Genomic DNA, 24,692 nt, shown 5'->3' with positions numbered 1-24,692 from the left:
TAACTCCTTTTGCAATATCGTTTTATAATGATTTTGCTGCCCCTGATGCCATGATTGCTACTTCTGTAGCAATGTACCTTGTCAATCTGTTCCTCTCGTGGCAGGATAATAACTTCGGACGTCCTCCTGCGGATGCAGAATCTTCGCTGCAATATTGTTTTCGAACTTTTTCGAAACGTTGACTGACGGACGATTTTTTTGCAATTTGTCGCGTCGATAGGTCGCTTCGTAGTCAAGAAATTACACGAATCTTTAAATTTCATGATAGCGATTCTACTAAATCGTCTATTCCTTTACACAGTATATTGAAAAAATCTCGTATTAAAGATTAAAAGGAAGAGAATATATTTTCCAAAGGTCACTATTATATCACAACTTCAAAGTAATAAGAAAAAGTTCCACATTAAACAAATATTTATTGCGTATCACAGGGTGTTCGAACTATTACTAGCCAGAATTTTGTTCATAATTGAAAAACTGAAAGGGGAAGAATTTTCAAGAAACTATCTTTAAACGCTACATATTTTTTCCCACACACAGCCTATACAAAGACAAATTTCATTATATTCGTTCCAACGTAGTGTCTTCCCAGGGTTAATTTCGCCTTGAAACTATCGGCCAACGCGAGCAATTAGCCCCGAAATTAATGGCGTGTCCGAAGAGTACTCGCGGACGAAATTTCGCGGCGAACAAGGTGGGAACCGTGTACTCCAGGGAACTTTTCGAGGATTGTGGCACTTAACGGATGATTAAGAGGGCAAATAGAGAGCACCCCCGTTAACAGTGCGGTAGCTTCATCCCCATGAACCTGTCCCCACGGCTCTGGCCGCTTCTAACGCTCCCTGCAGGACCCTAGTCGTACGTTTAATCGAGTTACCCCCATTTCGTAATCACCCTCTGTCCCCGAGGGTTGCCATGGAGACCGCGGGCGGTCCTGAAACCCGATTGGCGGATCTTCACGCACGCGGAAACCCCGACCATCCCTTTCCGCCTCCTATACGGTGGCCCGTTCCCCGGGATCAGCTCGACGTTTCAACCCCCTTCGTCCCCCCAATCTCTCCTCTTCCCCCGATTCTGTCTCTCTCTCTTTACGAGCAACCCTCCTCGGCGTTGGATTTACACACTCCAGCCAGCTGGATTTACACTCGGTTTAACTGAGTTTACCCTCCGTCAGCCCCGTGGAGCCGCGCTTCATCGACGCCAGTATTTTACGGGGGCGCGTTGTAAAAATCGCATAAAAGCTTCCAGCAGCTTGGACGATTTATGCCGCGACGCCGCGCCGCGACGTACGCGATTTTATTCGACCACCGAGCACCGATCCGCCGGGTTTCGTCGCTCCGTGTAACCGAATTTTCGGCATCGACCCGTGGGAAAGGTGCACGCGACCAAAGGTGCCTTCGAACTGAAGATATTTCACATTGAAACGTGCTTGCAACGCCTAGAATATCTTTCTATCTCCAAACAATACATTTCCGTACTCGATTTCAGTTCACAATTTTAGTTAGATTCAGATTTACCTGTACTCTTTTACGAAAAGAAATCTGTACATATTATATTTTCGGTAAGCAATTTTTTTCTTGAAAGTGTGAAGGATTTCGAGGGTATGTGTATTCACCAAAAATGATTGTAATCGACCCCCGCAACTGAAAATAATTTTTTTAGAATGATTTGAAATTTTTTAATTTCGTCGAAAAATTTCGTCACCTACCCCCTGTCGATTTTTCTTAAAAATTCGTTTTTTATTACTAATAAACACAACAATAGGTAATATATAAAATATATATAAAATTCCTACGCTTTCGTCGTCAACTGTTTAGTATCGACGTCACTGCTGGATGCATACGACTGTGACTTCTTTGTTTGTATGAAATATAATTCATAACATTTACCAAAGAATAGTCGAAGTAAATATACCCCGTGTGTCGTATAATCGAAGCTCTACTGTACTCTTTTATGAAAAGGAATTCCATACTTTATCACCCAGAAATGTACGAAATTTTTATCCACACCTTTGGTACACATTTTCGAATTAAATTAGTTTCGTGCAAACGTGGCACACATTGCTAGAGAAAGCAAGGTGAAAGGGCAAGGTTCCGGCGAATTATCGAGTGTCGCAACCATCCACGAATCGGCGTAACTCGACACCATGCAGCTCGAAGATTTACTATACTATTAACGACAAACCTGAGCACCGTAAAATGGTCGCCCCGTTCACCGTGGATTACGTAAAATTAAATTTCCAAATTTTTCTCTCCTAAACACGTACGTGCGTAAAAATATAATGAAAAATAAAATCTCTGAAAGATAGGAGGAATAAGAAATGAAGAGCCCTTAAAAAATGCCTGACGAGACGCTTGAAATCGCGTGGCAATAAAGCGTAAACGGTTCGGCGCGCGTCATTTCGTTCGACTATCGATTCCGTGGGGCGAGTCCCCGAAGGGGTGTCCCGACCCTCGACCTCCGCGAGGCTTGCCAAATTAAGTGGCAACTAGTTATAAACCGCCCCAGTGTATCAAGGAACCACCCCTAAACGGGGTGTATCCGGTTACAATGGTCCGTGTCAGTGACGCGGAACCCCACGGCGAGGAAAAAAAGGGATGAAACGACTCCCCGACGAGGGTGGGCTCCGAAAGCCAGAACCAACCATTGTCCACGAATTGACTGTTAGATACACATTGTCCTGTTCGCGCTTCTCCGGGAGAAAAGGGTTGAAAGGGCTCCCATTTTCAAACTATCAACGCGTGAAATCGTCATTGTCGCGGCGAAAGGGGGGTGGAAAATCGGTACGGAGGGCACGGATGTTTGCCTAACATCGGATCCAACGTGGTTTTGACGAGACCCGGATTAGCCTACGTCCGGGGAATCATGCTCGCGAACGATCGTCTCGCGATGGGGTGGAAACTGTTTACGAGCACGGACTCACAGACCGATTCTCTCGAGTAATGGGAATTGGGTGCGGGGGATGAAGATGGTAAGCCTCGGAGTTTGTGATTACTAATCACTGAGTCATGGTAGGCTGTTTGTTTTGTATAGTTTTCAAAATTGTTAGCGTTACCAACTCTTTGGTAACCCCTCTGAACTGGGGTAGATTTATGTTTCACATTTTACCCCCATTAGAAATCTCTAATTTTATTTATTTCAACCACTTGTATAATGTTCAGAAAACCTACAATTGCTGTAGCAAGGTTTTACAGTTGAAATTAACCCTTTTACCAATTAAATTTACCTCGTAAGTGACTTAGAAATGAAATAAATACGCTATTTTGTCGTTCCTTGCGATTTCTTGATACTTTCAGTGGTAAATGAATATCTCGTGTTAGTGCAATAAAATTTTTATTTCGAAGCAATAACTTTACAGTCGTATTTAAATTGTATGCCACACGAAAACTTGATTCGTAAAAGTGTAAATATGATTTACAAAGGGGTTAATTTGGTATACATTTAAAAAAAAATTCTCTTTACTTTCGAACATTAAAACCAACTTCTGTAAATACTACAATTAAAAAGGTAAATCAACCCATATTTTAGGTATTAGAAATAGAAGCTAACCGTAAGGGAAATGGTTTTGTTGTTGCAGGTGAAGGTCTGGTTCCAAAACCGACGAACGAAGCACAAGAGGATGCAGCAGGAGGAGGAGGCGAAGGCGCAGCAGCAATCGGGTGGTGGAGGTGGCGGGGGTGGGGGCGGGGGCGGGAACGGGAACAACAACGCGAACAACAAAAATACCCATCACGTGAGCAAGTGGCAGCAAGAGACCGGTGACTATCACCACGAAGAGGAGGAGGAAGAGGAGCACATCGATCCGGAGGCCGAGGAGTGTTCGAGCGGTTCCGAAGCGTAGCTAGACGTTCTGTGCCTGGACTAAGGCGCCGGAAGTTCCGTCTGACCGACGAGAAACCTCCTCGAGATCCGATCGTTCGATCGTCACCTCCCACCTCCGATTGAATTTTAACGGAGGATCTCTTCCGTGGATTTTTGGGGCGATTCTAGACGGAACCGCGCGATGATCGATGGAATCGCGCGGAAAAATGACCGAGGAATCGACAATTCGAGCGGAATCGGTGACTTGGAATTATTTCGAATAGTTTCCCAAGGTGGAATTGCCGGGTCAGAGATTAGTTTACTACAGATTTCCAAAGATTGCGCGGATGGTGAGACCCGGGAGTTCCCCGGAGGGTCGTTTGAAGAGAATCGAAGAACTGTTGGATAGCCCGGACGACGAGCCTCGATGGAATCGTCGAGTGTCACGAATCTCGAAGACTGTGAAAATCTCGAAATCGGGGATCGTCGAGTGCAGGTGGACGACGCGTGTTCTCTTCAGAAGAGAGAATCGTTTGTAAATAATCGTTCGCGTTCGTGAAATTCCATGGAATCGTTTTGGTAATTCATGATAATATCGTGGATGAAGCGTGTCGAGCGAAAGTATGAAGTCAGGTCGGTGGAAACACTGGAAAGGAATTGGAATTGCGGGAAATTCTGCAAATCTTAAACCTCCATTGCATAATTTGAGGACATTCAATAAGCATCAAACTTTACTTTTTTAATTCATAAACGAGAGTTTCGTGATCTGAAAAGTGGACAAAGTTTATATTCGTTAACTTATAATTTTATCTTGTCTTTGAGTACCTTTACCAATCTCGATCTTTGACTGTTTTTATCAAGACTCATACTAGTAACATTAATCACTTTTTTTACTTTTCTATAAGCTCCACCTGCCAACGTAAATTGTAAATTTTGTTCACTGTTTGAGTCGAGCTGTAAATCGATTATGTCGAAAATTTGATAAGCTCGTTTGCATCGTTGTAATAATTTCTCCTTCGAGACACAATTGATGCAATGGAGGGTTAAATTGAAGATACGAGTGAGAGCGAAGGATACAAGGAGAATGTAAAAAAATCGATGGAATCACCTTTCGAGCGAGCCCGAATTAAACCGAAGTGCGAAGCACGATTAGAAATAAGTGACTCCAGATGGAAGTTTTTAACCTCGAACGATAGAACGACGGCACGGTCGTCTGGATCTCCTGTTGGCAAGACTGACGCGGTCCCCGTATCAAAAAATGACGCTACTGGGGTCTCACCGGAGTCGAAGTTCCTCTAAAACTTATTACAATTTTTCATTTATTGGTAAACTAGATTCAGATAAAATTACCCTCTTTTCAAAGGTACGTGGAATTTAATTTTTGGTATAGTTTGCATCCTTTGAAACAAGTCTTTTTTACATAGTTTTCATCATTTTTACTTGTTCGTTGTTGAACGATTCCTCCTATAATTCGAGTTGTAATTTTTATTCGACGAACGATCTTCCGCTCAAATATCTAAACAATAAATTAAAAAATCGATCGAATCTGATGGGAAGAGCAACACAATAACTAACAATTTTACTAGTTACCAAAGTTTTCCCATTTTAAATAATATTGCAACCCGTTGGAAGTTTGAACCGTCGGTCACAAAAATAACTTTTTATTCGTCCTCTGTCGAGCAACAATTAGAATTGAAAAAATGTTGTTCACTTTTATTTTTGTTCGTCTTTCGTTCGTTGTTCGGGGGAAAAGAATTTTGCCCATCCCTTCGTCGAGATCCTCCAGTTCGAGAGTCGAGTTTCCGAAATCGACGGAAGTGGCGCGAGGTTTCGAAGACCTCGAACGCCGGGTAATGGAAGCATTGTTCTTCGAGGCTCGGCGAAGCTAGACGGTCGGGTTTCCGGCGGAAACGGCGACGTCGAGCGTTCGAAAGGAACTCGTCGACCGTCCATCCCCTGCTTTTCCATTCGCGTTTTCCACGAATCCGCGACCTCCGTCTCCCGGGGACGTTCATTTCATCCCCCTTCTTTTTTCACCATAGTTCCTCGATCGATTTCCAAAAAAAAGACACAGGAAACGTCTCTCCGGGGGAAAACGTAGTAAATTTTCTTGCGTACTTTCTTTGCTCCTGATTCCGTGCGAGTCGCGAGTTGCTTTCGAGAGCAATCTGAGCAAATAATTGGTGGTCGAACGTTTCTGCTTGAAAGAAAGTCAAAAGAAGAAGTCTAAGATGTGCTATGATACGCACGATCGCCACAATGTTCAGGTGACAGAAACAGAGACGAGCAAAATAATTTAATGGGAACGCCATATTGCAATTTATAAAATTTCATGGATTCGGTTCGACGATCAACGCGTTAAATCCCAGTAAAAAATTCTGATCGATACGATACGTAATACAGCGAAGAAAATTGATTGTTTAGACGAGAAATTCGACTATTCCTAGAGGGAAGGGGTTGTCCCATCCCTTTGATCGTCGTCGACGCGCTCGCATCTTGCCATAGAACGGTCCGTGTCCCCCATCGAATCGTGTAAATAAATATCGAGAAGAATCGTAGACTGTGATCCTAGGCGGATCAGCCGTCCCGCGCCTCGTTTCAAAAGGACGAAGGATCTCGTCCGGGACCGTGTAAATAATTTGACAGAGGCGCGCGATCGCGACGAGAGCAAGCCCCTAAGACGAAACAGAATGAATGTCCGTGTGCCTGTGTGTCCGTGAGTGCATGTGGAGAGGAAGAGGAAGATGCTGAAAGCGAGTGCCAAACTTCGTACCCATAGCGAGAAGAATCCCAGTGTAAAATCGAGTTGTACTTGCGATTGTATTTAACGTCGTTGTCCCAACCGTGGTCGGGCCAATCTTAATTTTGAACGACCAACCGAAATTTCAGACTCGTTTTCAAAATGAATTCGAATCCATCGAGAAGTGATAAAAGAAAAAGAGAAAGGAAACATAGAGCAAAGTTAAAGAGGTAATTTTCTAAAGATTTTTCTTTTCATCGAAAACTATTTATAATTCTATCAGAATCTTTTGCTTTTTCAGATAGTTGTGTCCCCGAAGAGAAATATTGGATATTCGCGAGTTTATAATTCGATTTGATTTTTGTAGTCCGAGATTTTTAACGGTTGTTCGCGAGTAAAATTGGGTCCGACCGTGGATCCCACGAGCGACCAGTATTCCCCCTTTGTCGATCGATGTCTCCGAAATGTAACGACGATTTAAATTATTGTATCGATAGAACGTTAGCTGGGACGCCTGGACGTCGGCGACGGGCGACGGTCACGATCGTTCTCCGTGGTATCGTCGTTTCCGGTCTCTTCGGCGAACGGCTACTTCCGTTCGTTCCAGGGGACCCGGGAAAATTCGAGACGAGAAAGGAACGATTACCTAGCCGCGTTCGGGGGTCCGTTTTGTAAATACATTGTACATAAAAGAATTGTGATTTTATTCGACGTGCAAAGGCGTAGGATTGTACGATCATCGGAAGATTCGGTTCGTGTTCTAACGATATAGCGAAATAAATTATATCATCTCTTCACGATAAACGCCTGCGTTTCATTCACCAGCCTCGGAAATAGACCGCGATTTCTGCGAAATTGTACGTTCGCGTTTTTACAGATTTTTATTTGGTAAAGTTGATTTTAAATTTGCGAACGCTTCGGCGAACGTAGTCTCGTCGAAGAACGTCCAGTTACTCGAAAACCATAAATTATCGAACGGGGAACAAGGAAGAAAAATCTTGCGTTTAATTTATGCTACTTAACAAATGACTGGTTATCGTTCGTTTCCAACGTAGAAAGTAAGAGAGTCGCTGAGAATATCTCGACCTTTCGCCATCGAGTACCAAACGTATCTCCGCGTTCCTTGTCTCTAGTCAGATATACGAATCTATGGACAGCCATTAAGAACAACGACTCTAACCGAACAATCGTTTCAGTAATTCCTTAACAGCCACTTATCGGCGTTACGAATCGACTTAAAATTTACGATCGTCGCTCAGCAAAATTCTGGACGTCTTCAAGAGATCAAACAGACTTCTCATCGAATAATGGATTCAATATTTCAAGACTGTCCTCCATTTAACACCACACAACTATTGTTCGAAATAACATATTCCCAAATAACGAACACTCTCCAATTTTCACGAAGAATCGGAAATCGTTTGGTTCCAGACATACAAAAGGACCGGTGTAAGTAAAACGAATCCATTAAATTCGAATCCTGTAGATCCCCCTCCCCTATTCGTTCCTTTGCAAATTTCCAGGTGGATTGACAAAACTTTGAAGGACGTACGTAGCTGTGAATTAGGAGGAACGTCGAAAAGGGAGGGAATCTCGAGGTCTATGGTCGGACAAGGGGCCATTAAATTGTCAACCGGTAAGTGCACGTTAGGGTCAAGCGTCTGACAGAAATTCGCGGGGCCAAACGGAGGCGGCGAATTCGGCGTCGGAGTAAAAATAACGACTCTTTGTAGTCGGTATTCGTTGTTTCGGGGCACGAAACCAGACGCGGCGGTGCTTAATTACGAGGGGAGGGGGGGGGGGGGCAGCCTGGCCGTGGCTGACGTAATTATTCGTCCCGAAAGCGGCGATTATAAAGCGATTATCGACAAGAATCGGGGGGGTTGCGTCGGCCTGGGAAGGCGAACAGGACTCACGACACTTCCGTGGAAACGATTTGTCAGCGGTAGCGCTTAAACGCGTGCCAATAATCACGGTCGCGACGACGGATTCGCGTGCAGAATTTGCATAGGGATTATTGAAAAGTCGTTGGATCATCGAATTTCGATGGACGTCGATTAACACCGACGATGCTGGAGCTTCGTTTCGCGCCGACCCCGCCAATTACCGCCGTGCACTGGCGATCTTTTATCATTACGATTAATCGCTGAACCCCGAACCTCATCGACCCCGGGGCCCTCAAGGTCCGCAATTTCCGTTTCCCTTCATTTCGCTGGGAAACTTCTCCGTTTTCGTTCGATTTTCGGTAGTTCGGTATTGGGAACACAAGAATCGATGCTTTGAGAAACCTAAAGTCGTCAGTAGACTACGGATCTTTGTGAAAATTCATATTTTTATTAGCGCTAGAACTACCAAAGTGGTCAAAATGACTCCTACTTTCTAATATAAATTATACAAAATTTACTCTACTGGATTTTTTTTTAATTTGCTGTAGTTTTGTATGAGGAAATGAATAAACATTTATTGACCCTGCATTATACATTTCTTCAAGCATCTATCGGTTTAATTTCATTGATACAAATAAATACACTATAAGACTAGGGCCACACGATCGTCGAAATGATGTGCGTTTCTATGCAGTTCCTCGTCTTGCAACTGAAAACAACGAAGACAGACAAAATCGGCGTTCCTGTGTTTGTCTTAGCTATTTTCAATTGTAAAACAAGGAAAAACATAAAAACGGACCTCGTTTCAACGCTCGTGTGACCCTGGTCTAAATGTCGGTAGTTCTAGCGTTAATAAAATTGATAAAATGGGAGTTTTGTGGAAGGTTGTCTCAAATATAATAACTCGTATCTTACTTTATGTCTTATATTTTTCCATAATTAATGCATTTTGCAGTTTTCCCCACTCTGGTCATTACACGAAAGAGAATATGTGTTTGCAAAAGTTATTCAGTACGAAGAAGAGTGGAGAAAATAAAACTTGTCAGTTCTTTTTTTCTATATAACACAGGAATGATTTGTCAACACCTGTCGAGAGGAGCGTCGAACATCAAGTGACACGCTCGTCGATCGGAATGGTGCTTGTTTACGCTTAAAACAATTTCGCCGGTTTGCTCGTTAAGCGTGTTATTAAACGGTCCATCGAGCCCCGACCGGTGTAAAAATAATTAAACGTCACCGGGCGACGAGTTGCGCGACGATCGTCGGTAAATTAAAGAGTTCGATTAATCGTGGCGATCGGAATTACGGACGCGGAGAGGCGGAGATCGAGCGAATCGTTCGCGGGACGATAATTAAGCGCGTTAATTGGAACGTTGACCGAGGGTCGGTAATTAAGCCCAGTTGGAGACCACGTCAAATCGACGCGGCCGACGATCGCCAATTAATAGATCTCATTGTTCATCGTTCTTTCGCCTGTTGTCGGCAGCTCGTAAGTCCATTTTCCGGTCGAAATCACGACCGTGGCTCGTTAATATTCGTGGGCGTGGCGTTCTTAATCGATTATTACCCCGGTGATCTGGCAATTAGCGCGCCGTTCCGCTCCTATCGATCCTCTTTATCGTTCGTGGATCTCCGTTGCACGGGCCGAAATCAACGTCGGGAGATTTTAAAAGGTAACGTTCTTTTGGATTCTGTACATCGAGGGAACGTTCTGTTCAGCAGTCCTTAACGAATCCCACGATCTACGGTGTCTCAAGCCTTCTGGCTTAATTAAAAGAACGGAGCCAGTACTAAATTTGTTTACCCGTTACGGACCCGGCCGTGTTACGGTGGAATTGTTTCTAGTTCGATGTTCGTCGTACGTTCTCTGGGCGTTGGGCAATTCTTACACGAAATCTTGGATTTCTTGGCTTGGGTGTCACGGTTGTTGGAATTCAGCTGGAAGTCAGTGTCGTGATACAAGGAATCCCTTAGGTTGGCCACGTATTGGGCGCGAAAGAATCTTTAAATAAATTGTGTGTATGCTAGATTCCAATTGTCGAAAACCAAAGTTTCGTTTTCGTGATTACTTTGAGGGATTTGGTTTGGCAATCCTTGGTTCCTTTTACTTTATTAGGTAAACAATATTAATTCTTTTAAATCTTGAAATATCATTGAATCTCAACCGTAACAATTGGTCATCTCCGTCGTAAACCTCTCGGGTTAACATTTACAGAGATCTTCGGAGAAACCATTGGTAAGGTCATCTCGTCCATTACAGCCAATGGTCATCTAAACTTAACATCTACAGAATATTCTTGTACAAATGAACGGCTTATCGGTCAGAACCTTGCCTATCGGGAAGCACACCGTGAGTCGTCATTATCCTGATCCCAACAATTACCAGTCCTCGGTCATCCTGAACAATGATCGAGCAAGTGGCTCGATAAAACTTGCAACAATAAGTATTGTTGGAATAGGTTGTTCGCCGGACGATAAGGACACCTATCCTCTAAACGAGATCCAGCATTCGTCGGAGAGTCGGCTAAAGGAAGAGCAGACGAAGGAAAAGGAAAGGCGGTTCGAGGGAAGGGTGGGGGTCGTCGAGGGCCGCGAGTTCAGAACTGCTAATTATGTAAATTGCCGGTGTTGCAAATTACCCTCACAGTTTGCGTTCATTCTGCACACAATCCACACGGTCCCTGCACACCTCGCACGGAATCCATCCACTCGGATACTGTTACTTCCTTCGAGAAAGAGACGACCAGAGATGGAGAACGCCTCGGCCCCTCAGGATGGAACGAGATCCTCCCGGTATCCCCGCCATGCCAGGTCGTTCGTCATAACCGGTACTCAACGACGCACGAGTACCCGGGTACAATGTTTAGTCGGTTGAAAACATCGCCTGATGGATATTTTCATTGCGGTCGAACCGCGTCGACAACGTCGAGCATTTGAAATTGCCGCGCCACGTTTCATCGGCGACGCCATCTTGGTATCGTTGGGACATTTCGTTTTTATGCAATTGTGGTTTGGTTATTATTAGACTGCGGATATTTATGCATTTATGGGGAATTTTGATTCTCAACAGACTACAGAATGCACTTGATATGTAAGAATATAAGAAATATGTAAGATACGAATTTATTTAGGGGTGGAGACAACGTTCTACAAAGCTCCTGTTTCGTTAATATTCTAGTTTAGTTGTTATTATTGAATATTATATTCTAACGGGCAATGCCCTTTTTTGCAAACTTATACAGAATACAAAATACTAAAATAATTCAAAAATATAATAACAGATATATAAATACACAAATACCACTCAAATTTGCTAGCAAATTGCTAGCAATATTCGAAACTGGCCACGATACGCGATCGATTTACCGTTTCGAAGAATCATAATGTAGAAACGGCGACATATAATCCCCCCGGTGGATAATCGTTGGCCCAAATGTCAGAGTTTGCGAAGATTTCCGATATTCCAGCTCGCGTAGAATTCCGCTCGAAGACATTCTACGATTCGCGTGTCTACGAACGTCGATAAACCTTAACAGCACTCGAAGGCACGCTCGACTCCCGACGATGATCGTTGTCATGATTGGCATCATTACGTTTAATACATAGTGCTATTCGAGGCTCCAACAAATTCGCAGCGTTTCGTTACCAGCCCGGAGGGGGAGGTGGGAAGGTAGCACCGATCGATCCGAGAACCTAATGAAATTCAGCGTCTCGTCGAAATTAATACAACTGCACGAAATGGTATATCATTAGCTCTATTTTGGAAGATAGCTGAAACCGGAGAGGAGAATTGTAGAAACCGGTTGGCGTACCGCGTGCCCATTACCGGAACTCATCGCGGAGTCGATATGATTGAGTGGAATACCGTATTATTACCTCCGGTTTCGCAGCGTGGAATATCTCGACGCAACGAGAGTCGTAGAAACTGTTTGGCGCCGCTGGGCCCTGCTATGGAATCCCACGTACACCTGCGAGAATCGGTATCGTTTATCCTTCATGTTGATCGATTTATGGATGATTTAATTGTACGTAGACTCAAAATCGGATACCACGAATCAGAAAATGTTTCGTCTCGTGAAAACATTTAGGGTCAATTTAGAAAAGCATATCCATAAATTTCGTGATAGATATATACAGGGTGTACGGCCCTGGGAAAAATTTGAATGGGGGATTCTAGGTACCAAAATAAGATGAAAATCAAAAATATCAATTTGTTGATCGAGGCTTCGTTAAAAAGTTATTAACGATTAAAGTTCCACTTGTTGAACGGCAATCTGCGACAGCGTACACACTTTCTATAGGCGGTACTTTGAACGTTAATAACTTTTTAACGAAGCCTCAATCAACAATTTGGTATTCTTGATTTTCGACTTATTTTGGCTTCTAGAATCTACCATTAAAATTTTTCCCAAGGGTGGCTGGACACCTTGAATATTGGAAATGTACCTATATTTATTATGTAGGTATATGAAAAGAAACGAACCATTTTATGTACACAGAAAAATAGAGTTACTCGAATTTGGTCTGGAGAATGCTTCATAGGTAAAATCGTACATTATAAAGAAAAATTGTTTAGCAGGTTGCTTGAATTGAATCTTACTGTTTTCTTGGGTTATAATCATTGGGTACGTTTTCCCTCGTGAATGTACTTTTTAGTAAAAGGGAGTTCAATTTTACCTCGTTCCTCTATTACTGCTTTTGAAATCATGTTTATTTTTCGAATTTTAAACATTTATGCGAAAAATTCTGAGACACCCATTTGGAAAGACATACACACCTAACTCAGACCACCACTGTCCCTCGTGCTTCACATTGCAGTCAAAAGAAATCTCCACCCGAGGGGTAAATTTGGTAGAATCGCGAGTGATAGTTTGTAATAATAGTATTATTTTGTCGCGACTATAGAACCTTTACAGATTCCCCGGAAGAATTGCCCCGCGTCAGAAACGCTCGAGTACGACGGAAATAATCGTTCCACGATTTCATTGTCATTCAAATTCAGCGTAGAGGAGGGGTGTGGGCCGTCGATGGGACGCGTTTAGCGGCACGAAAAGGTGTTTTTTCGGAGGTAAGAACGATGCACGTAAATTAGGGAGGATAAGTGGCCGGTGCACTGGCGGGGAATGAAGAAGTTCGGACACGCCAGGGTCTCTCCGGTGCCGAGGCTCGTTCAGGAAGTGCTCGATGCACGGGTAATTGACGATTCCGCGTCCCTCGGCTTCGAGCTTAATGCCAGCGTCCAGAGTATTTCTCTGACGACCGAGGTAATCGGAACGGAATCTCTCTCCCGCGGCCCTAAAAGTGTTACGTGCCGTTTTCACGTGCCACGAACGCTTATTTACCGCGGACGATCGTAATTAGACGAACAAGGACGAAAACCGCCTCGCGAGTGCGCCTCCGTTAATGGCCGCTAACGGCTGTATCGCGGCGGGACGGGCACGACAGCACCGCCTTGGTAATTCCAATAATTTCGCTCGGGGATCGATAAATTTGTTCCTTAGAAGCCGTTCGGGATGAATAGATCCACGGCTGGCGCGAGGCGCGGATCCACGGAAACGATCGTCGCTGAAGGGATCGGTGGGTGGCTAAGAACGGCTGTAAATCGACGTTTTCTTTACAGCTGTCCGATGGCGGATCGTTTTTGCGTCTTTGGTATTCCCTTTTGAGTAATCGCGACGCACCCGGAAGTCGTTCAACCGTTTCATCGATATTGAGGTTATTTTTATTTATTCAATCAAACCAAATTCATTGGACGAACACTAACGTGTTATTATTGATCACCAGTTGATCCATTTACTTATTGCTCGTGTAGGCAGATTGTAAATTTTTGTGAGAAAATGAGACACAAATTTATTCAATAAACGGGGCGTCCCATTAGCATACATAGTAGTAGAACATGATAATCAAAATGAGGTTACAAAGGTAATTTTAATATGAATTAAGTAAACAACGTGTGATATATATCACATGATATTTAGCCATATTTGAGGGTGTAAATCAAGTAGTAACATCGATTTTTTGCAATCAATTTCAGTTAGGGAAGTAAAATTGATATCGTTGTGTCTCGACAAGTAGCTATTCGTTGCATCAGATATTTTCTTGAATAACTTTTAAATGAAGACCCCAATTAACAAATTACTACTCTTGATTTTCGTCTCTTTTTGACCTCTAGAATCGCTCCTTCTCAGCCTGTGCATGCAGTTATTTGTGTTCGATTTTTAATTCTTTTTATAATATAACATTCATTAACCCTTAAGTAGTTTAATATATGTCAATGTAATTATTTGAAAATTCATATACTCCTCCATTAGTTCGTTATTTTTTAAACGCTTTAAAGGAAAGCTGATCTCCATTTATCAATTTGATAAAAATCAAAATTAAGTAAAATAATTCAATTGAGATTGAAAGTCCACTTAAGGGTTAATGCTTCCGTAAGTGTGTCCAAAATAGAAACTTCCATAAGCGTTGTGTTTTTTAGTACGTTGACCAATTGTACCTAACACTCTCGATATTTGCCGAAATTATAGAACGAGAAACGTTAGGTCGACCCATAATAAGCCAAAGTGATAAATGAGAAACGAGCTAAGGCTGAACGCGTACGGTTTCGAAAAGTGGCTTTTTTCTGAATTTTTGGTGCGAATGCTGGGCCGTGCGAGGGTCCCAGTTCAAACACGCGGCCGATAAAGCGGCCGTGCATACGAACAAATCGTTTAATCCGAGCCGGTGCCCGATCGAGGTAATGACGGCCATAAACTGCAGCTACAGAAGGGCGCACGGAACGGAGAAAGCCCAAGGCTCCCGGACCCGAGCGGAATTGGGCCTGACAGGCGAAATGGGCCTCGTAGTCCCGGGCCACGTATACCTGTGGCCCTCTCTCTCTCACTCTCTCTCACTCTCTCTTTCTCCTGCGTTCCCTTCTATCTTTCTCTCTCACTATCGGTTGGTCGATGCGTGCCTCCTCTTCTCCCGTTTCGCTTCCACTCGTTGCAACGACGGACGTGCAACTCGGATGCCGCGAGCCTGGGATCCCAGATGGAGCGGATCCGGTTCCAGGAATCGAGCGTGTAAAACATCGGTTAAAGCCGTGCTTTCCGAGCCCGGAATCGACGGGAAAACAATGGCCCGACAGATCCTAAAGTGTCTGACAAATGTTCCGTGCGTGTCGCGGCGCTCTCGCGCGCTCCTCCCAGCGCGGTGGGGCCCGCGATCTCGGGGCCTGGAAAATTCCCCGCGTAATTCGCTCGATACTAACCCTCGAGTCGACTGCAATTTCGATATATTAACTATTTCACCGAGTTATTGTGAAGAATATTAAAAACCGATGGTTCATAAAATTAATTCGAACGAGGCTGATATACACGCAAACAGAAAATTTCTGATCGTTATACGAATAACTGTATATTTAAATTTTATGGAAATTAAGTAACACAATTGCATGAGAGGCAAGGTGCAGCCAGAAACACTGTTATAAAAACCAGACCTCTCTAAAAGATCTGTTTCTTAAAACACATTTAGCGATCAATGCTTTGAACTATATCTCGCTCGCCGTTGATTTTGCATTCGAGATTTATTCTTCGAAGTATTATTCGAACTATTTAGTCCTCGAAGGTCTCCAGACAATGGGTTCTATATGTCCAGGGAAAGTTCGCTAAACGAGTCGTTTGATTAGTTTTACGTTCAAGCCTTTTCTTGCGGAGCGTTGTACGGACCCCCCAGGCTAAATTTACGACCGACGACCATCAGCACGAACCTAAACGGGGAAACACCAAACACCGATTACACGCGAATGCACGCAGAGCTGGATAGAATACTATTTAAAATTCAAAACAGTCTGAAAACAGTTAGAAAATGATTTTATCAATCAAAATACAATTTTAAAACAGTATTTTATTCGAAGATAATATTGCATACAATAACAGAATTAGAATTACTGCGATTTTTAGATTTTTACAGAATGCAAACAATTATATTTCGAATATAATATACATCCAACAAACTCCATTTGATCAAACTTTATTTTGCGTACAATTTTTGGGCGATTTTACGAAAATTCCAGCGTCACTCTTTCACCCGAAAAAGAGGTCCGATCTGCGAAAGAAAGAATCGTTTGTCCGCGACGGGACACACGATCCACGAATCACGATCACCGCGGACACGTATTTCCGATCGGTCCGGCCAATAAGTCACCGACTGAGTTAGAGTCGGTGTTTGCATTTGAATAACACGCGAGACGACACGACCTTTTTCCACGAATGTGTGCCACGAAATAAATCCACGGACACAGAGGTGAAACGGGGCCCGGACCACCGCGCTGACCAGGTAACGACGCTCGTAAAGTCCAAATTAAAGTTGGATTAAGCGGCCAGGACGGAATTCACCGATCGATCGTCGCCTGCCCCGTGAGATTCGACTTTCTCCTTTTCCAGCTGTGCACGATCGTAAATCGTTCGTCGACGACCCGACGAAATCGTTTTCCATCTAACAGGGGGGGGGGGGGGCAACGTCTCTGGTAATTCATCTCTCGAGAAACCAGTAAAAATTTAACAGTCCAACGCATCTCTGTCGCAATACCATTCCAATCCAAAAAAAATCACTTTTCAATCCCCCCATTATCGTCAATCTTTTCACTCAATCTAAATACAAATATTTGAAACAATATTGCAAACATAATATTTCAGTGATTCGTTCTCAGACATTAGAACCTCGATTTCTAAAAATGTTTCGAGAACGTGAAACGAAGCCTCGACGGTCGAAATAATAATTTTAAAATTGCACGAAAAATATTTCTCGTCGAAAGTCGAAAAGTTCCAGGGTTTCGCGTTCTTCCAGGCTCTCACGGGAAGCGGTTGCTCGGTAGAAACACAAGCTTCCGCGGAGCTGTAGAATCGCAGTCGGTTGTCAGTTAACGCCTTTCGACGATCCGAGAACGTTTAATTCGCCGATTAAGCCGATAGGCGAGGCAAATTCTAGGCGATCCCGACGCGGATCTTCCTCGTCCGCGTTCGTCGGGATCTAGGAAGCCAGGATCGTCGGAATTCAGACGAGGCAGAGGCACGGGGTCAAACGATCCGCTTGGTTTCGAGTCACCGGCGGAATCGTCGTTCACGGTACGCTGAGCAACGCCGAGGAAGACGTTAGCACGATATGATTAGAGGCGAGATCGATAGGCGAATCTTAACGCCGCGTGGAAATCGCGGCTGCCTGCAATTTTCACCGACGCTTCCTGCATCGGAGCGTTCCAACGTGGATTCCCATTGGCGCCTCGTCCTGGTGCTTCCATGTCTCGCGAAATCGGCCCTGGGATTTATTCGCTCCGAAATTGGACGAATTTTAAATAAAAACGAATTTCTATTAATTTCTTTTCATCTCAGTTTAGTTAAAATATGAGAAGAAAATTGGAGTGGAACATTTTTCGTACGCAGAAATGAACGAGGGAAATAAAATAAGTAAAAATGCACGAATAACATTTTTTCGTACGAGGCCCCGTTTTCGAGAGAATCGACTTTGAAAGTGACGTGGAGCACGAGCCAGACTCTGACGCAAGTAGAAACAGCGATCGATGGACAGACGCGTCGGGAGAACCGCATTCGATCGTCGCGCACACCTCCACAACTTTTAAATTCAATTATCTAGAAAACAAAGCCTCGAAGAAGAAAAAGTTATTCCTTCTTTTTAAATTATTTTTAAACACAGAATCACAATCTGTATATAAAATCAAATTTTAGATCCCACGTATATTTTACGTTTCCAATTTGCAAGCTTGTTCGAAAATTGAGATCTATTCTCTGAATCGAGCGCCGAAATAAAATTCTTTCGAAAGTTCTGTGAGAAATTCGAATCGTAAGAAACTCCTCTCCGGGATCGGGACTGCCCATCGTGGAATCGAACTCGCCCGAAAACACAAATTCGCGTGTCCCATCTAATACTATAAATCTGTCATCCAGCGGCAGGGAACAAGCTCGTTTGACTCGCGCTGCTTTGTCGGTGTGGAACGCGACGGAATTCGCAATTTAGGCTCGTCGCTGGTCGCGCGTGTAAGAATCAGTCCAATCGAGAAGGATCTCCACCGGTGGAGGCACCGGGGGCTCCGGAGAGAAAGAGATAATTCTTCGGGGCCCGGTGGTGGACCTTGTACGCATGACTCTCCGCGCGGACAAGTCACAAGGTGTTCGGGCCGAACAACGAGCCGTGGAAGTGTCCGGATACTGGCTCGGACCGTCCTCCACCGTTTCTCCCACCCGGCAGATACACCCCCGACAATATTGTAAACAAAATGGTATCACTATTTCATTGGTAACCCGACACCCCTGCGCTGAACCCACACGCATCGCCATCTCATAGCCCTCCTTCCTCTGTTGTTCTACCTTGGGCCCCTACCCCCTCCCCTTCGCCTCTTCGGCCGTCTTCGTCCTCGTCCCCCTCTTCTCTCACCTCCTTGACACTCGCCTTTTTCTGATTCAGTTTTTCCCGTGTTGGTCGCCCAGGGGTACGACGGCCGACAGACTTTGAGGCGCGTTCGTTTCGGTGTTGGCTCGTTCGCGTTTAGAGAAACTGGTCTCCTAAAAGACTCTTGCTCTCGCGACCGTAGGAACTGGTTCCCAGGTGTCTGGGTCGCTGGATGGCCTGCTAAATGAAAATATAGACTCGGATCCGAGAAAAAAGATCCCGAAGAAAACTTGCTCTTGCAATACTCCCTGGGTCATCGAATTGGGACCGCTTCGAGGGGCTTGTTGCGAGAATAGTCAAGGATTCTAAGCTCCATAACTTTGGTCCCTTAACGGTAGATTTACTGAAACATGATATATATATTCGTTTCGTTACGTAAATTGTTAGATAATATTTATGAATTCCTGTAACTTCAAGTATAGGGGCCCAGTTTGTTAAATTGAGTTCTTGTAAATCTAGTGTTTGATATAGCTGTAAATTGATTTGTCTTTTACTGACTGACCGAAAAAACGTTATCACTTTTGTTCTGTTAATGGACTTCTCTCAGTTCTATGACATCTTTATGTAATTATAGTGGACATAAGAGTTATTAGAAGTCTTGGGGCCTCCTAGTGGCATCCAAGCAGGCCCTGTCTTAAACGCCAGTCGAGAAACATATACAGGGTGTTCGGCCATGCCTGGGAAAAATTTTAATGGGAGATTCTAGAGGCCAAAATAAGACGAAAATCGAGAATATCAATTTCTTAAGTGAGGCATCATTAAAAAGTTATTAAAAAATTTCAAATTATTCTGAAAAAATTATTTTCGGTTGCAGGGGTCGATTACAATCACTTTTGGTCATTACACATACCCCCGAAATCCTACGCATTTTCGAGAAAAAAATTCCTTACCGAAAATTTAATTTGAGGCCAAAAATGGTTCCTCGAAATTTCATGCAAATCTTTAAAACGTCATAACTCCTGAACGGATTGGACGATTTTAATGTTTAAAAAAGCAAACTACGCGTATTTTGATGGAGAATATGTACAAATCGCAAAAATATTCGAAAAGTTGGTCCTTGACCTCGCAAAATGAGAAAAACCCCATAAAAATGGTCCAATTTTCAAACAGCCATAACTCCTACAATTGTGAATATATTTCAATGAAACTTTTTTCTGAAGTAGAGCTTATGGGTACCTACAAAAAAGTATTAGATAACTTTTCTGTAGGGTGTCAAACAAAATTACTAAAAATGAAAAACGAATTTTTAAGAAAAATCGACAGGGGGTAGGTGCCTAAATTTTTCGACGAAAAACAATTTTGTCAAATCGTTCTGAAAAAATTATTTTCGGTCGCAGGGGTCAATTATAATCATTTTTGGTGAATAGATATACGCCCGAAATCCTGCGCATTCTCGAGAAAAAAATTCAGTACGAGCGGAACTTTAAACGTTAATAACTTTTTAACGAAGCCTCCATCAACAAATTGGTATTCTTGATTTTCGTTCTGTTTTAGCCTCTAGAATCTCCCATTACAATTTTTCTCAGGGTTGGCCGAACACCCTGTATATAGAAATAGGTGGTCGAGTACTTGCGAGAGAGGTAGAGGTTAAGCATAGCCTTCTGACAGCGAGTGTGTGAAGCTCGAGGCACTTCGAAGCATCGAGAATGAATTTCTATCAACAAACACGCCCCGGTTCAATAGTAATTTATAAAATAAAAAGAAACAATCGGCCTCCATATGCCAACGAGCAGAAATTAATTGAAATTCCACGTTCTTAAATCGTAAACGATTGCATTCGAGCGTATTGAAGCTGGCGTATCGGATCGAACAGGACAATCGGGGCCACGATTCGTGTTGTATTATTTTTATGCAAAAACGATTACTAAAAGGAGGGGGGGAGATCGTTGCTCTCGCGGGAACCGTAGCCCCAGCACTTGTAGAAATGCAAATTCAAGGGAAATCGAGGGGAGAGAAGAGGTTAACTGGGCAAACATGTGGTTAGGCGGACGAGGTTGGCCCGGGTTATGATAGGTTCGCGTGGCTGGGCCACATTAGACAGATCCCGCGGATCGAGATCTCGAATCGTAGAAATCCCTGCCGTACGGATGATACTCGGTTATTAGGCGTTACGCGCCCCGTTCCAGGCTTCTTTCCTTTTCCGTGGTTTCTAGCGGCGTCCCGGGCGTCGTACTGGCTTAATGCACGGGACCGCCTCGTGCACCGGGGAATCCTTTTCAGCGTGTAATTCCCCACCGTTCGATTCTACGATTCCGATTGATTCGACGGGGAAAATTGCGGGACACCTACCTGAAGCAGGGAGCTCGATCTCTTTCCGGATCTCGACCGATCGCTTAATTCGACGCGATGGGTTCCGTGTCCTGGGAAGCGTTGGGCCCGGATTCTTGGGCCAGAGAGCTGCAAAATTTCTAACAAACGTCCCTACTGACGACCAGTCGTGCACGAATCGAGCACAGTGGTACTCGTAGTGTTCTATCGTTACGAACTATCGGCCATCTTGGAAAATGCAAAGTATGGTGTGGACACAGTTCTCTGAAGCTGTCTTACTATTTATTTATTTATTTAGTGTATGGGATATTCTCATTTGAGTACTTATTGATAGTGTGTGAAGTCAGAGGTAGCAATGGATTAATTCTTGGAGGTGGTTAGAGATACACCAAAATTAGCTTTGTCACATTTAGTCATTTCAAGTTACTTTATTTTAACCCTTAGGTGGACTCACAATCTCAACTGAATTATTTTACTTAATGTTGATTTTTTCCAAATTGATACGTAAATTGTCAAATAATTACATCGACATATATTAAATTTAAACTTGCAGAGGGTAGTAGTGGCCCCAATAATCCACTTAAGGGTTATATTTGTAATGGATAATAATTCTAGGGACAAAGATTAAGTAGAGGAGTCTCTTCATCCAAATTATGTATTCTATTATTAATTTTTATAACAGAAAAGTGAGCGTTGCACTTCCGCGATTATTTCTCGTTAAACGCAGCTTAGCCAAGTTTGGAAAATGGCGTTCCAGCAGTGTTTTTCGCTTGATTTCATCGACGGGCCCCTTAAAAAACAATCACGGAAGGAATATCGGCGAGTTTCACCGTGGACTCGATCCGACTTTCATTCGATTGTGTTACAGCACCGGTTTCGCGCGAGCCTGGGACGAGCGTTGCAACGAGGTGCAATAAAAATGCACCGCACCCGGCTGCCGGCCGAAGGGCGCCGCAGCTGATCGACTTTAGTTTACGCTGACGTCTGCGGGTACCGATCGTTCCCCCATAAATTAACATAAACTTGGCCGGAACGGGCGCTACTAAAACCGCTTATGGGGTTACATAAAGCCGTGAGTTACTGTGTACGACGTTGGACGTAATTGAATGCCGGATCGTGGCTAATGGACGCCTAATGACGACGTAATACTGTTCGTGTTCTAATTGACTCGAGCGGCACGATTATCGCCCGGAAAAGTCACTTCAGAATTTCGCTCGTTCCCACCGTGCGATCCAGCTGCCTCGGTTTTCTCGTAAAACGAGTCCGTTTCTCGGAACAATTTTCTCCATGTCGCATTTGGGGTTGCTTTCTATTTCAATTTTTATTTTTACACTCATTTTACTACTTATTTATTTTAACTCGGTTCCAGGCTTGTAATTATTATTGGAAAATATCTGAATGTAAGACCATTCAAGAAAATTTTTCAAGATTTTATACAATTAGCAGAAATGAAAATTTAATCGTTTCATAATATACGCATCATTTTTAGTTTGAAACCTAATATCAATGAAAAGAAATATTGATATTTTAAACTCTTCCTCGTGTCAAATTTTCACATATATAAATTCTTACATTATTGAATTATACGTGAAACAAGTTTTATTTAGCGAGCACTGCACGTACGAAGTAATATAACAAAAATTAAATGGAATACGATTGAAAAATTGTTCGTAATTGAACGTCGGTCGAGTACAGGTACGTGGTCGTTCGACAGGGAGAAAAACATGTTTGAATCGGACGCTTCGAATTATCGTAAGAATAATTTAAACGCTAGATTGTATTTCTTCCGAACCAGAAATCAAGTGAATTAAATTCTTGGCGCATATAGTAGGGTGTTGCATAGATACCTACCGGGCAGCAAAACGATCATCGAATTCAACATTCCGATGCTAAACGTCTCCGGATTCCGGTCGAACCGATGCCAGTTCCTCGCGTATACGAACCTACACGGATATCTGAAGAAAAAAAATGTTCCTCGCTTAAGTAGAACAACTTCCTTTTCAACGTTCCCGTTTCAATTTACCCGGGCGACCGTACAATCGGATCTCATTCTTCGAACGTTCGCCTCTCTCGAAGAAATTCTCACCGTGATTTAACACCTTCGACTATTTTTCTATCACGATACCGATGATTCTTGCTGATCATTTTCCCTCGTACCGATTTCACCGTAAATTTGTTTTCCCATCGGTATTTTGCAAATATTCGTATCGTCGAATGGGCCCCATTAATTTCCAGGCTCCGGAGTTTTCCAGTCGACCGTAGTCGTGTTGAATTTAGCAAAATTGATTGCTTCCTTCTCGTTGCATAATGCGTGTGTCTTTCAGTTATTTAGAAGAGCGTAAATTAAGTTTACGGTGTAGAATCGCCCCTAGTCAGATACCAGAGAAAATGAGAATTAATTCAAACATGACGAACATAGATTGGAGTTAGACTTTGAATTTAATTAGATTTTCATTGTGGCACACTAACTTATGGCACATTTCTTAATCTGCCAAGACATTTCTAATATAAAAATGAAGCCCCAAACATGTATCTAAAATACGCAAAATCTATATTTGACATAATTCGACAACCCAAACAAACTTGATCCAACCTCGAGTGCTGTTATCCCAGATCCCTCGTGCTCCAAACATCGTCCAACCGCAATCGTTAGCTCCGAGATCGAGATACGCGAAACAAATTTCCACGTTCCGAGCAAAACAGTCCAATCAGCAGCCAACGCCTTAATAATAAAAAAAAAAGAAAACTAACAAGACGCTATCGGTCAAGAATCCTCGAGTTCCTCGGCGATTTTCGAATTCTTCCTCCGCCCGATCCTTTCCCCAGAAGTTCAGGCATCGTGAGTGCCCGATGTACTCCGGAGCACGTCCGTAATTACGCGGGGCTACTATTCATTAAACTGATTACACATTCTCCCCCTTGCTCTTCATCGTGAACCCCTGTGATCCTCGTTTGCCCGTTCCCGTTCCCGTTTCCATTCCTTTTGGAGAACTTATCGCCGCTGTTCGCGCAAACTCGACCGATCCACGACCGTTCCGCGGCCATAACCGGCCGCATGCGCACGCTAGATGCACTCCTATGCATCGATTTAATGCCAAATACGGACGCGGGGATTTTTATGGGACACCCGTTGATTCGCGGGAACTCTGATGAGGGATCGAGGAACACCATTTCATCCTTCGGGATGTTATTACCCAACAGATCGGAGGGGGGGGGGGGGAGGGACTCCTTTCTTTCCCAAGATGGTGGCATAGATCAGTCCTTCTTTAGTTAACTCCTATGCGTGATCTTTCCAGAGTCTCGAACGTTACAGGATAAGTGAAATACTCGTGAAACTCGATAGAACAAATCTAGATCCTTTTTTTAAATGTGCAGAGTTCGATATTATCTTGTTTTGCGGTAATTTTCTATTCTTCTTTGAAAACGGGCGCTTCTTCTGTTAATTCAACCCTTAACACCATTTATAACATGATTTTTCACTAAGGAAAAAATTTATTCTCAAGATTAGATGTTAAAGAAAGTTGACAATTTGAGAGATCTAGTTTGGCAGT

The 24,692-nt window shown here is 43.4% G+C and overlaps 1 protein-coding gene across 1 annotated transcript in view; it reads left to right on the top strand.

The window, feature by feature from the left end:
- LOC143346715 (uncharacterized) overlaps nucleotides 1-7,339 on the top strand; it is a 46,721-nt gene extending 39,382 nt beyond the window's left edge. The window contains exon 3 of the mRNA XM_076775104.1: nucleotides 3,578-7,339. Coding sequence (XP_076631219.1) covers nucleotides 3,578-3,841 — 264 coding nt within the window. The 3' untranslated portion in view covers nucleotides 3,842-7,339. The remainder of the gene's footprint in view (nucleotides 1-3,577) is intronic.
- The last annotated feature ends 17,353 nt before the right edge of the window (nucleotides 7,340-24,692 follow it).

This window comes from Colletes latitarsis, chromosome 10 (assembly GCF_051014445.1).
Source record: "Colletes latitarsis isolate SP2378_abdomen chromosome 10, iyColLati1, whole genome shotgun sequence".
Taxonomy (NCBI): domain Eukaryota; kingdom Metazoa; phylum Arthropoda; class Insecta; order Hymenoptera; family Colletidae; genus Colletes; species Colletes latitarsis.
This window is presented reverse-complemented; position numbering and strand designations above follow the sequence as displayed.